This window comes from Urocampus carinirostris, chromosome 3 (assembly GCF_059441175.1).
Source record: "Urocampus carinirostris isolate Australia breed hairy pipefish chromosome 3, RoL_Ucar_1.0, whole genome shotgun sequence".
Classification (NCBI taxonomy): Eukaryota; Metazoa; Chordata; class Actinopteri; order Syngnathiformes; family Syngnathidae; genus Urocampus; species Urocampus carinirostris.
In genome coordinates, this window is record NC_142351.1 from 7,132,635 (window position 1) to 7,146,879 (window position 14,245).

At 43.4% G+C, this 14,245-nt stretch overlaps 1 protein-coding gene across 3 annotated transcripts in view; it reads right to left on the bottom strand.

The window, feature by feature from the left end:
- Positions 1 to 4,364, bottom strand: part of jam2a (junctional adhesion molecule 2a) — a 52,853-nt gene extending 48,489 nt beyond the window's left edge. For all 3 annotated transcript variants that reach the window (XM_088330506.1, XM_088330507.1, XM_088330508.1), the window contains exon 1: positions 3,952 to 4,364. In XM_088330506.1, coding sequence (XP_088186632.1) covers positions 3,952 to 4,000 — 49 coding nt within the window. In that variant the 5' untranslated portion in view covers positions 4,001 to 4,364. The remainder of the gene's footprint in view (positions 1 to 3,951) is intronic.
- Positions 4,365 to 14,245: the final 9,881 nt, after the last annotated feature.

Sequence of the window (14,245 nt, forward strand, 5' to 3'; positions counted from 1 at the left end):
TTTCCCGTCTCGGCTTTCGACCTCTTTTTGTCCCCGACCACGTCTACTCTCCTTTCCTGGTTAACGACTCGCTTCCGACCCGACCCGTTTTTTTCCATCCCTGACACCGCCATCTATTCTATTCTATTCTATTCTATTCTCTTCGGCTCCCTGCCTTGGGTGAAAGCCCCTAGCTTAGCCTCCTGTTTCCTGTTGGTATTTCCTGTCCAGTATGGTTCCTGTTTATTTTGTCCTGTTTAATATCGGTGTCCAGTTTCGTTCCCGTCTAGTTTGTCCTATTTAATTTCGATACCCTGTTTTGATATCAATCCTGTCCGTCCCCTTGTTTGATATCGGTTTCCGGTTTCGTTCCCGTCTAGTTTGTCCTATTTAGTTTCGAAACCCTGTTTTGATATCACTCCTGTCTGTCCCGTTGTTTAATATCAGTTTCTAGTCCCCCGGCTTTCGACCTCTTTTTGTCCCCGACCACGTCTACTCTCCTTTCCTGGTTTACGACTCGCTTCCGACCCGACCCGTTTTTTTCCGTCCCTGACACCGCCATCTATTCTATTCTGACACCGCCATCTATTCCTGTTTAATATCGGTGTCCAGTTTCGTTCCCGTCTAGTTTGTCCTATTTAATTTCGATACCCTGTTTTGATATCAATCCTGTCCGTCCCCTTGTTTAATATCGGTTTCCGGTTTCGTTCCCGTCTAGTTTGTCCTATTTAGTTTCGAAACCCTGTTTTGATATCAATCCTGTCTGTCCCGTTGCTTAATATTGGTTTCCAGTTTCGTTCCCGTCTAGTTCTTCCTGTTTAATTTCAATACCCTGTTTTGATATCACTCCTGTCTGTCCCGTTGTTTAATATCGGTTTCCAGTTTCGTTCCCGTCTGGTTTGTCCTATTTAATTTCGATACCCTGTTTTGATATCACTCCTGTCTGTCCCGTTGTTTAATATCAGTTTCTAGTCCCCCGGCTTCGACCCATTTTTGATCCTGACCACGTCTACTTTCCCGTCTCGGCTGACGACCTATTTTTGATCCCGACCGCGTCTGCTCTCCCGTCCCGGCTTACGACACGTTTCTGACCCGACCACGTTTTTGCTCTCCTGTCCCGGCTATAAACCTGTTTTTCTGCCTTTCCTCTCTCCCTCAAGAACGCAATTGGGTCCTGTTTCCGTTCTGGTCCTGACAGATACTAGCCTGTAGTTACTTGGATTGAATTGATACCAACATGGCTAGTATCGCCCATCCCCTACCAGCAGGGCAGGTACCCATATGCCACTTGAATTTTGTCACACATTCCAAGTGCCAAGAGCAGGTTGTGGAAAACCTGCCTTGGCTCACCTTCACAGTCATACAGAGACAAGCCCCATAACTAGAATAGAATAGAATAGAATAGAATAGAATAGAATAGAATAGAAAAGAATAGAAAAGAATAGAATAGAATAGGCCTTTATCGTCATGACACAAAGTGTCAATGAAATCGAAAATTGACCCATGTACACATAGAATTTAAAGTAACACAGAATCTAGAGGTGTCAAACTCATTTGAACTCGGGGGCCACACGATAGAACACATATTCTGTCGGGGGCCGGACGAGTAGATGAAAGAGAAAGAAAAAGAGAGATAAATAAATAAAAGAAAGAGGGAGGGAAAAGGAGAGAGGGCGGGACAAAGAAAGAAAAAGAGAGAGGGAGAGAGCGTGAGAAACAAAAGATAAAAAGTTGTGAGAGAGGGGGAAATGAAAGGGAGAGGAAGAAAGAAGTCCAAAGAGAAATAGAAAGACAGAAGGAGAGAAAAGAGAGCGCAAAGGGTAGGAAGAGAGAAAGAGAAAAGAGAGAAAAAGGAAAAATGAATTTAGAGCAAAAGAAGTTAAAAAGACACAGAGAGAGAAAGAGACAAAAAGCAACAAAGGAAGAGAAAAAGCGAGACACAGAGAGTGAAAGAGACAGAGACAGAGTGGGAGAAAAGGGGCGGAAAAGAAAGAAAGAGAGAGAGAGAGAGAGAAAAGAGAAAAGAAAGCGCAAAGGGTAGGAAGAGAGAAAGAGAAAAGAGAAAAAGGAAAAATGAAGTTAGAGCAAAAGAAGTTAAAAAGACACAGAGAGAGAAAGAGACAAAGAGCAACAAAGGAAGAGAAAAAGCGAGACACAGAGAGTGAAAGAGACAGAGACAGAGTGGTAGAAAAGGGGCGGAAAAGAAAGAAAAAGAGAGAGAGAGAGAGAGAGAGAGAGAGAGAGAGAGAGAAATGAATACAAGTACAGTGTCTTTGTTCGAGGCACCTGGCTTTGGCAACATCAAGTTGACATATTTCAACCTGCAGCTTGTTTTTCTCTTGTGCTTCTCTGAGTGTTGTCTCGCGGGTCGGATTCAATCCCTCAGTGGGCCTAATCCGGCCCGCGGGCCGCCCGTATGACACATGTGGACTATCACAACACTATCAATAGAGTTCGCCGCGGTAGCCTCTATCTCTGTATCGTTTTTTTTTTTCGTTGCAAATGAAGAGAGCGGTTTGATGCTACTGTGCACATGCGTCTGCCGCCTGGGGATTTCCCATCATGCATCTTTCAACATCGGATTTCACGTGGTAGTTGTGTAGTGAAAGGAAGTCCGTCTCTTTTTCGAGAACCGGCTTTTTCGGCTCAACTCGTTCAAGAGAGTCGGCTCTCCAACGGCTCACTTGCTTTGACGCAATATATTACAAATGATGATGTTGGATAAAGAAGTTAAGAAAAAAAGGAAGTATAAAAGGAGAAAATAAAAAAAAGACAGGTTTGTGGTTATCCATCTTATCAGTATATTCCCAACAATAATTTAATGCAGAAAATGAATTCATAATTTGAATAAGAAAATCCATTATTCTACTTAATTCTATTTGCATGTATTTTTTCCTTCTAGCACAGGGGTCAAACAGGCCAGACAACACTCAGAGAGGCGCAAGAGAAAAACAAGCTGCAGGTTGAAATAGGTCCACTTGATGTTGCCAAAGAAAGGTGCCTCTCACAAAGACACTGTACTTGTATTTATCTCTCTCTCTCTCTCTCTCTCTCTCTCTCTCTCTCTCTCTCTCTCTCTCTCTCTCTCTCTCTCTCTCTCTCTCTCTCTCTCTCTCTCTCTCTCTCTCTCTCTCTCTCTCTCTCTCTCTCTCTCACTCTCTCTCTCTCTTTCTCTCTCTCTCTCTCTCTCTCTCTCTCTCTCTTTTTCTTTTCCACCCTTTTCTGCCACACTCTGTTTTTGTCTCTTTCACTCTCTGTGTCTCTCTTTTTCTCTTCCTTTGTTGCTCTCTCTCTCTCTCTCTCTTTTTCTTTTCCACCCTTTTCTCCCAAACTCTGTCTCTGTCTCTTTCACTCCCTGCGTCTCTCTTTTTCTCTCCCTTTGTTGCTCTTTGTTTCTCTCTCTCTCTCTGTGTCATTTTAACTTCTTTTGCTCTAACTTCTTTTTTTCCTTTTCTCTCTCTCTTCCTACTCTTCACGCTTTCTTTTCTCTTTTTTCTCCTTCTGTCTTTCCATTTCTCTTTGGATTTCTTTCTTTCTTTTCCCGCTCTCTCACGACTTTTCATCTCTTTTGTTTCTCACGCTCTCTCCCTTTCTCTCTTTTTCTTTCTTTGTCCCGCCCTCTCTCCTTTTCCCTCCCTCTTTCTCTTATTTCTTTATCTCTCTTTTTCTTTCTACAGAACGTCCAAGTGACTTCATTTTTGAACTTTTTTTTATAATAAACCTCATTCATGTCGAGCAACTCAGTATTTCACAACAAAATGTTATTAACAATATATAGGATATAACGAAACACATGCACACAATAACATGTTAAACTACATAAATAAATTAAAAAAATATGGTGTAAGATTATTTTGTATTTTGTAAGGGAAACTAGGACAGTTTGTAAGGGCATGGAGCCCTGGAGCGCGACAGGTACGCGGTTCAGACAATCACAATGATCTTCTCACACTTCGGACTCGGTTGACTTACATTGCGCGAGTAAAATAAGAACGGGCAGCCACAGGGACGTCCCCTCCATGGTCGTCCCCCTACTGTGGCCGGGTCTCGTCTTCTGGCGACGGAGGCGGTTCCGCAGCCTCGGCTTTCTCGGCGCACTTCTTCCCAACTCGCCGAAAATTCATCCAGATCGTCGAGGAGAACCTCTTGGACGTCTGTGGCGGCGACGAGCGACACGGGAGACCCGCCGAGGAGCGCTCGTTCGTCGGGAAGCGCTCCGGTGGCGCGGATGTCCGGACGGGTAATGGGGAAAGCTCGGTCCCAGGAGCGATAATGGCGAAGCAGGTGAGAGGAAAAGACGGGCGTTGATGTCTTCTCGTCGGTTAAGGTGGGGATGGAGATGGAAGTGGAAGGACGGGGCGGGGGTGGCGCTTGCCGAACGAGGGAGCGAGCGAATGGAGGAGGCGAGAGCGCAACGTTGTGTCCGAGACGCGCACTGCACTGAGGGGTGGGCGCATACACTGGACATCGGTCCAAACTACAAGCAGGGTTGGGTAGGGTTACTTGAACTGGATTACTTTCAATGACTTTTGGATTACTCCAATACCAAATCTGCTCATAAAAGACAAAAGAAACTAAATATCAATAAAATGACTACCGTATTTTCCGCACTATAAGGCGCACCTAAAAGCCTTTATTTTTTTCAAAAGCTGACCATGCGCCTTATAAAACAGTGCGCCTTATATATGGATCAATATTAAGTCGCAAAGTCTTCCAACTAACTTGCAGCTGCCGACTCGATTTTCCCCCGAACTTGAAGTCGTCCGCGGTGTATGCTGGGATTTATTTACCGGCGTTTCATTGGCTAACCAATGAGTCAATCATCATTTGAATCGATCACTATTGGCTGAAGTTATTCGGAGGTCAAGGGGCGGATCCTTTTTATCATTTACAGGCTGGCATAGACTTAAGCTGTAAAACAAAGCCTGCAATTGGCCGAAAAAGATGAATGCGTATAGCACGTGGTTGACGGCATACAGAAAGCATTTTTTTACTATTCTGTATTTGTAAATATTTTATTCGCCTGGATTTACTACACTCACGGATATAAGAGGACATAGGCTGCACATTATTATGAACACAACGACTTCGGTGAGCTACTCCGGCTATATATTTTCCCTGTATCTTGTTTCAGACTGAACTCGATGTTTCTGTGATAAGCGGTGCAGATAATGGATGGAATGGAGTGTCTATTTTTAAATTAAACTCAATTCCGAGTGTTTATTGTCATATGCACTGTAAAGTTGCGAGCGAAAATAGAAACTAAGGAATGGTTGGCATTTCTTGAATCCCAAGACTTTAACCTTCCGAATGATGGAACGATGCATTTGAGTGACATCGTACGGACACCGCATCCGCACGTGTTCTCGACACGTATTTGCGTCTTTGCAAGCTTTGGGAATGTTAAGGGGGTAATCAGTTGGACTGAACCATCTGAATGTTTTGTCCACGTTCCCATTGTAGCGCCTTATAATCCGGTGCGTCTTATGTATGTCAAATATAGGACCAAAAACTATTTTTTCGGGGTGCGCCCTATAACCCGGTGCGCCTTATAGTGCGGAAAATACGGTACATTTTGTGCAGGCTTGGGGAGTAACGGAACACATGGAACGGCAAAAATGATGTTGGCAAGCTGTTTGGATTTCTTTTCATTTTGTTTCTGTCGCATTTTATGTTCGTTTTGCCAGAGATCAAAGCCAGGAGAGAAAGCTTACTACGTGTTGTGAGTCATCATAGGGGCAGCAGTGGCTCAGGAAGTAGAGCGCTCGTCTTGGGATCGAGATCTTGGGATCATATATATTGCTAATTGACATTTTGTTGTGAGATACTGAGTTGCTCGACATGTCATGTCCTGCACGGTTGTCATGGCGCCCAGCTGGCCCCGCCCCTTGACACCGGCTGACCTGCATTTCCTGATTACTCCTATGGGTACTGAAACACGACTTTTGGAACTGCCCTTGGCCGGATCGTTGCTTACCCTTGTTGAAAACGCTTGTTTGATACATGTTTATTCTTGTTGTGCTTGTTGGACTTTGTTGCACTTCGGTGTAACCTTCTGAGAGATTCCTGCAAGTTTTGTTTAATCCCGTTAAATACCTAGTCTGTAGTTTTGCCTGCTTTGTTTTGTTTTTGGTCCGTTTGTGTGTTGGACAGACAACTTTTCTTTCTCAATTAAAGTGACAGATCGTCTACGCAAATGAGTTCCAACTTCCTGCTTCCCGTTCCGTTTCCTGACACGACATGAATGAGGTTTATGATAAAAAAAGGTTCAAAAATGAAGTCGCTTGGACGTTCACTGTAGAAGGAAAAAATACATGCAAATAGAATGAAGTAGAATATTTTTATTCAAATTATGAATTCATTTTCTATATACTGATTAAAGGGATAACCACAAACCTGTCTTTTTTCATTTTCTCCTTTTATACTTCCTTTTTTTCTTTTTTTTTCTTTATACAACATAATCATTGTAACATAATGTATCAAAGCAAGTGAGCCATTTGGGAGCCGGCTCTCTTGAACGAGTTGAGCCGAAAAAGCCGCTTCTCTAAAAAGAGACGGACTTCATTTCACTACACAACTACCACGGAATGATGCATGATGGGAAATCCCCAAGCGGCAGACACATGCGTACAGTAGCATCAAAACGCTCGCTCCGTTTACAACAAAAAAAAACAATACCGAGATAGAGGCTACCGCGGCGAACTCGTTTGACTCGATTGATTTGCCGTTTGGTGATAGTTAGTGTATACCGGATGGTTCCTCAAAATTTGACAGGTATGTTTACATATTATTTTTGACATTTCACTTCAATCTATTAAGGATTATTCAACACTGTTCGGGAGTATCACTTCCCATTTGTGAACAACACACTGGTTATGTCAAAGACCAGAACGGAGACAGGACCCACTTGCATTGCGTTTCTCACAAGTTTTATTAGAAGAGAGAAAAAGAGTTGCGCCCACAATCCGGTGATTGTTGGACGCGGGAAGCATGTCGCTCCGAATGCGGAAGTTGATCTTCCGCGGCGAGCAACGGCAGTGTCGGGAACGGATAAGGGTCAGTAGCCGGAACAGGAGAGCAAAAACGGGGTCGGAAGAGAGTCGTAAACCATGAAAGGACAAAAGAGGTCGAAAGCCAGGACGGGAGAGTAGACGTGGTCAGCATCAAAAACAGGAACAGACAGGAGCAAAAAACAGGTGGGAGTCAGGGTCGAAAAAGCCTTATCGGACGGTACCCGTATTTGACAAATTTGCGTTTTTCCGTACAGATTTTCTCGTACGTGGTACACGTCTTAAAATGCATCATAAACGTACTTTGTACAGCAAAAACGTACAGCTTGACAGGTATGAAAATAAAATACTCATTCCTCAAATAAAATGCCGTGATCGCCCTCGGCGTGATAAACAATACACTCGGTCGCTGGTTAAGTCTGGTCACCAGGCGGTATAAACATTCACACAAGGGCTACTGTTGGTCGCAACTCACACCGTTCATGTGAACACACAGACTGACCTCAAAGCTCCCACGTCAGCTGCATCTAAGTCAGGCTGAAGGTTGTTAAAGTTAAAACTTATATAAACTCTATGTTGGCAGAATGACTCAAATAAAAACAAGCATTAAGTGTTAGGTTCAAGTCTCCAACATTTATAATAAAACGCTCTGAAATAAAAGACAAAGAGAATCGGTTCTTTAGAATTGGTTTTTTTATTAAAATTTTACTCACGATTCTCTAAGTCCTTGGCTTTCCGTCAACCGTCAGATCCCAGCCCGCGAGGGAAGGTCCAGTCCCGGAAAAAGGGTCTTTATGCTGTGGCCACAGTCTTTCCTGGATTTTCCTCTTGCGTCCTGGAATCGTCAGGTAGCTTGGAATCCGGCTCGAAGGACCAATTAAATGTTAGGTTCAAGTCTCCAACATTTATAATAAAACGCTCTGAAATAAAAGACAAAGAGAATTGGTTCTTTAGAATTGGTTATTTTATTAATCATCATTATGAGAGCCGCGGAGACCAAGCTGTTAGAATCTCCTCCTCGCTCGCTCGCTCTGAAGACGTCTCCGAACCCTCCCTTCTAATATTCAGGTTCTTGGAGAAAAACAACTTGAGTTATGGCATGCACAGGTCAGGGTGCACCCACTGGAATGTGAAAGAGACAGAAACAAAAACTCATGGCCTTGAGGAACAGCTTAGGCTGAAAACTATACAAAAAGGGCTGAGAACACTTATAACATATTTGTGTCAACTGTAGGATAAATATACGTATATAATCCCAACATTAAGGTAAATAAAATTCCCAAGCGGGAGAGCACTGTCCGGTGGCCCATTCGGGCCAGGACCTCGGCAGCACTGACTGACTTATTCACACAGGAAACAGAAAAATACACCGGAAATGCGACTTCAAAATAAAAGAGTACAAGACTGATAAACGTACCAGAGATGCAATTAGACTGATTATTGAAACGTTACTTCATGTGTGTGTGTGTGTGTGTGTGTGTGAAATATTGTTTTTATATTTATGAATATAAAAACAAGTTATATTCACACAGTGAATTCTGAGAAATATTACAACCAAAACGACCAACCTATCAAGGTATGCATATCGAGATCATACTCCTATTTTATTCATGCAGTCCAATTTATTGAAACTGGATGATTTAATAAAATTTTTCACTTCACAACTGTTATTTAAAGTCAACAAAAACATAGTGCCAGAAAACATACAAAGATTATTCACTCGGAAAGAGGAAAATTATATCTTAAGGGGCTGTCGTAAATTCATAATCCCGTAGGTGAGAACCACCAGGAAAAGTATGTGTGTGTCTGTGTGCGGAGTCAAACTTTGGAACAATTTACAAGACGAGATCAAACAACGTCCAACTATTCACGTGTTCAAATTTAAATACAAAAAAACATGACCGGCGGAATACAGAGATGAAAAAAATGGGGTATGAGTGATACGAGAGATTGGGAATAGTGATTTAAGACGCAGTTTATTTTATTTAGACTTGCCCAGTGACACAAAGAACCACTAGGTGGCACCTGTGAGCAGGGCTAAATATGTTTCTTTTTCTTTACTTTAACGCAGTGGTTAGCACATTTGCCTCTGTCGCTCTCTCTCTCTCTCTGTGTCTTTCTTTCTCTCTCTCCCTGTCTATCTGTCTCTCATTATCTCTCTCTCTCACTCTCGCTCTCTTTATTCTCTCACTCTCTCTGTCTGTCTCTGTCTGTCTCTCTCTCTCTCTCTCTCTCTCTCTCGCTCTCTCTCTCGCTCTCTCTCTCTCTCCCTCTGTGTGGTTCTGTGTCTGTGTCTGTGTCTCTCTGTCTCTCTATCTGTCTCTCTCTCTCTCTCTCTCACTCTCTGTCTGTGTCTGTGTCTATGTCTGTGTCTCTCTGTCTCTCTGTTTCTGTCTCTCTCTCTCACTCTCTGTCTCAGTCCTTCTCTCTCTGTCGCTCTCTCTCTCTCTGTGTCTTTCTTTCTCTCTCTCCCTGTCTATCTGTCTCTCATTATCTCTCTCTCTCTCACTCTCTCTCTCTTTATTCTCTCACTCTCTCTGTCTGTCTCTGTCTGTCTCTCTCTCTCTCTCTCTCTTTCTCTCTCGCTCTCTCGCTCTCTCTCTCTCTCCCTCTGTCTGGTTCTGTGTCTGTGTCTGTGTCTCTCTATCTGTCTCTCTCTCTCTCTCTCTCTCTCTCACTCTCTGTCTGTGTCTGTGTCTATGTCTGTGTCTCTCTGTCTCTCTGTCTCTGTCTCTCTCTCTCACTCTCTGTCTCAGTCCCTCTCTCTCTGTCGCTCTCTCTCTCTCTGTGTCTTTCTTTCTCTCTCTCCCTGTCTATCTGTCTCTCATTATCTCTCTCTCTCTCACTCTCTCTCTCTTTATTCTCTCACTCTCTCTGTCTGTCTCTGTCTGTCTCTCTCTCTCTCTCTCTCTTTCTCTCTCGCTCTCTCGCTCTCTCTCTCTCTCCCTCTGTCTGGTTCTGTGTCTGTGTCTGTGTCTCTCTATCTGTCTCTCTCTCTCTCTCTCTCTCTCTCACTCTCTGTCTGTGTCTGTGTCTATGTCTGTGTCTCTCTGTCTCTCTGTCTCTGTCTCTCTCTCTCACTCTCTGTCTCAGTCCCTCTCTCTCTGTCGCTCTCTCTCTCTCTGTGTCTTTCTTTCTCTCTCTCCCTGTCTATCTGTCTCTCATTATCTCTCTCTCTCTCACTCTCTCTCTCACTATCTGTCTGTGTCTGTGTCTCTCTGTCTCTCTGTCTCTCTCTCACTCTCTGTCTCAGTCCCTCTCTCTCTGTCGCTCTCTCTCTCTCGCGCTCTCGCTCTTTCTCTCTGTCTCTGTCCCCCTCTCTCTCTCTCTCTCTCTCTCTCTCTCTCCCTCTCTGTGTGGCCACTTTAGAAGCCCTTTAAATTGAGTACAAACAGAACATGGCAGCAAATTACTGCAATCAGCATTAGGTTGACTGGAAAAGCGGAATGAGACGTGACGAGGGGGTGAGACCATGAGTCATTTCTCAAACTTCTTTCAAGTAAGCTCCCGTCTAAGGAACCTTGCGGGGGGCCACACGCAGGCTCGGGGAGGAACACAATACATGTGACCGCGTTACGGAATTAGAATACAAAAACAAATGAATTTCGTTACAGTTACAGAAAATACCACATCAAGGATGTAGTCGTGACGGCAGTCTGGGCAGCGCATATGGAGTAATACCATTCAAATAATACTATGTATAAGAGTGGACAGTACATGGACTCTTCTGTATTCTATAGTACACACTGTCAGCCTTCTCTTGTGATTGGTCGAATGCATTTTCTCAGGTTTTACTAAAAAAGTAACAATTGTTTTGTATTTTATATTTTCTTTGGAGATTTATAAATGTTTAAATATATGTTTCATGTGTTTTTTTAAGTGTTAAGTGGGCCCTTTAAAGCATTCATAATAATACAAACAGTATCTTTTGAATTCAACTCAAAAACAACCTGAAAAGCCGTTCGGGAGTCGAAAGCGTCAACTCTTTTCAGTGAGCCGAGCCGAAAAAGCCGGTTCTCTAAAAAGAATGGGAATTCCAATCTTTTCAACAGACGATTCTCTTTCTCGAGTAGAAAAGTCAACTCTGTGTTTTGCATCTAGAACACATGGGTCAGGTTGTAGTTTTCCTGGTTACCTTCGCGCACTTGAAGAATTTGGCGACCGAGCGCTAAAAAATATCAAACATTTCGATACTCGGTGGCGCCCTTTCCTCCAAAAAGTATCCCCATACACCTGCCGGCAGAAGCAAAATTCAGATCGCAGGTGGCGTCCCATGCATTTCCCACTATGTGTGCAAGGGGCTATAGGGTCTGGGGAGCCTCCGTCCACCAGAGGGCGCCTTATTCATCTGTAATGGGACAGGTGTGTCCAATCCACCCCACACTTGTCCCTAATTAGCCTCACCCTTTGGACTCAAGAGCTGCTTGCACACAGAGATTTTTATCAATGTCGGTATTTATCGGAGGGTCCCTTGACAAGAAACCTAGCTAAAAACACTCCCAGAGGCCTAAAGTGTAACCGCGCAGATTTTGACAAAAATGGTTTCAGCCGTTTTAGAGCCTATAAGCCACATACAAACATACACACGCTCACAAATCGCGTTTTATATAAAAATCGAGATTTAGACTACATAGAGAGATAGTCAAGTCAAGTCATTAATGTCTATACAGCCTTTAATCACAAGTCTCAAAGCGATGTCCCCTTGATGATCGCTACAATGTTATCAGCAACAATAAAGACAATTATATCATATTTCCGAAAAGATGATCAAATTATGCATGTACAGACAGATTCAAAATAATAATGACTGATGAGTGTTCTGGCTGCAGCAGATCCAAGAGAGTCAAGAGAAATCATATTTATTATTTTGGCTCTTAATCGCAAGAAGTCTTAAAGGGCTGCACAGACTATTATGACCATCACCTGATCTCTATGGGTCCCACATGAGGGCGAGGGAAAACTCAAAACTCCAGCTTAGGGAAATTTCCCTACGGGGATGAATAAAGTATCTATCTATCTATCTATCTATCTATCTATCTTTTTATCTATCTATCTATCTATCTATCTATCTATCTAGACATCTGTCTATCTAGACATCTAGACATCTATCCATCCATACCGACATCTATCTATCTATCTATCTATCTATCTATCTATCTATCTATCTATCTATCTATCTATCTATCTATTGTGAATTTCCCTACGGGGATGAATAAGGTATCTATCTATCTATCTATCTATCTATCTTTTTATCTATCTATCTATCTAGACATCTGTCTATCTAGACATCTAGACATCTATCCATCCATACCGACATCTATCTATCTATCTATCTATCTATCTATCTATCTATCTATCTATCTATCTATCTATCTATCGTGAATTTCCCTACGGGGATGAATAAGGTATCTATCTATCTATCTATCTATCTATCTATCTATCTATCTATCTATCTATCTATCTATCTATCTATCTATCTATCTATCTATCTATCTATCGTGAATTTCCCTACGGGGATGAATAAGGTATCTATCTATCTATCTATCTATCTATCTATCTATCTATCTATCTATCTATCTATCTATCTATCTATCTATCTATCTATCTATCTATCTATCGGACCTGACCGCAATGAATGTTGCATGGGCCTCCCAACCCTATAAACTTTCATCAAAGCCATATAACAAACTATAAAATCCCCAAATCAAGAATTAGTATACAGTATTTGGTTGTGTGTCACCAATATGGAATGGTTTATACAGGAACGGGCAAACATGAGCACATAAATTACAGTAAAACTATGTTGAATTTTGCATAATTATTTTGCAAATTCGGAGAAACATCTTTGACAGTACCCGGAAAGGGACAAGGAGATTTTTCTTCAATAAAAAAAAAAAAAAAAAAAAAAGAGAATCGACCGCGGCATTTTTTTCAATTTCTGCGTCTTAAATCATAAAACGAGTTCCCCGAGGTCACCGCGACCTTGAGGAGCAAATCTAATCACTTTACGTGCGCGCGCAGGCAAGCCAAATGCAATAAAAGCGTCCGGGAGATGTCACTTCCAGAAGAAGGGTGGCGGCTTGACGACGCCATCAAAATTAAAAATAGATACTGTCCCACGGTTATTTTCGGATCAAAATCTTGGCGGAATAGCTAATTAGCCATCGACTTTCAGTTTTGTGCTGAAAAACAGGAATGACTCGTTACAGATTACGGCATACGAGCATCATGGCCCGGTGTTACTGACCTTGGTGTTGTCGGGCATTGGACTTGGGCGAGGTTGTCTGGGCTGTTGTCAGTTGATACAAGGCAAGCTTTTTTGACTCTGACTCCATCCTGTCCCGTTTTTGCTCCCGTTTTTCCACCTGTGCGTTCCTCATCTCGCCGTCTGTCTCTGGCTACAACCTGTTTTTTGATCCCGACCACGTCTGCTTTCTCGTTCCGGCTTACGACCCGTTTTTGTTCCCGACCACATTTGCTCTCCCGTCCCGGCTTACGACCCATTTTTGTCCCCGACCACGTCTGCTCTCCCGTCCCGGCTTACGACTCGTTTTTGTTCCCGACCACATCTGCTTTCCTGCTGGCTTATTGATTGGTTCCCCGTCCTACTTAAGCTCCGTCCTTTGGTCAGCCAGTGGTCAGTCCATCAGCGAACCTCTGTTAATACTTTTTGACTCTGACTCCATCCTGTCCCGTTTTTGCTCCCGTTTTTCCACCTGTCCGTTCCTTATCTCCCCGTCTGTCTCCGGCCACCACCTGTTTTTTGATCCCGACAACGTCTGCTTTCTCGTTCCGGCTTATGACCCGTTTTTGTCCCCGACCACGTCTGCTCTCCCGTCCCGGCTTACGACCAATTTATGTTCCCGACCACGTCTGCTTTCCTTCTGGCTTCCTGATAGGTTTCCCGTCCTACTTAAGCTCCGTCCTTTGGTCAGCCAGTGGTCAGTCTATCAGCGAACCTCTGTTAATACTTTTTGACTCTGACTCCATCCTGTCCCATTTTTGCTCCCGTTTTTCCACCTGTCCGTTCCTTATCTCCCCGTCTGTCTCCGGCCACCACCTGTTTTTTGATCCCGACAACGTCTGCTTTCTCGTTCCGGCTTATGACCCGTTTTTGTCCCCGACCACGTCTGCTCTCCCGTCCCGGCTTACGACCCGTTTTTGTTCCCGACCACGTCTGCTTTCCTGCTGGCTTCCTGAATCGTTCCCCGTCCTACTTAAGCTCCGTCCTTTGGTCAGCCAGTGGTCAGTCCATC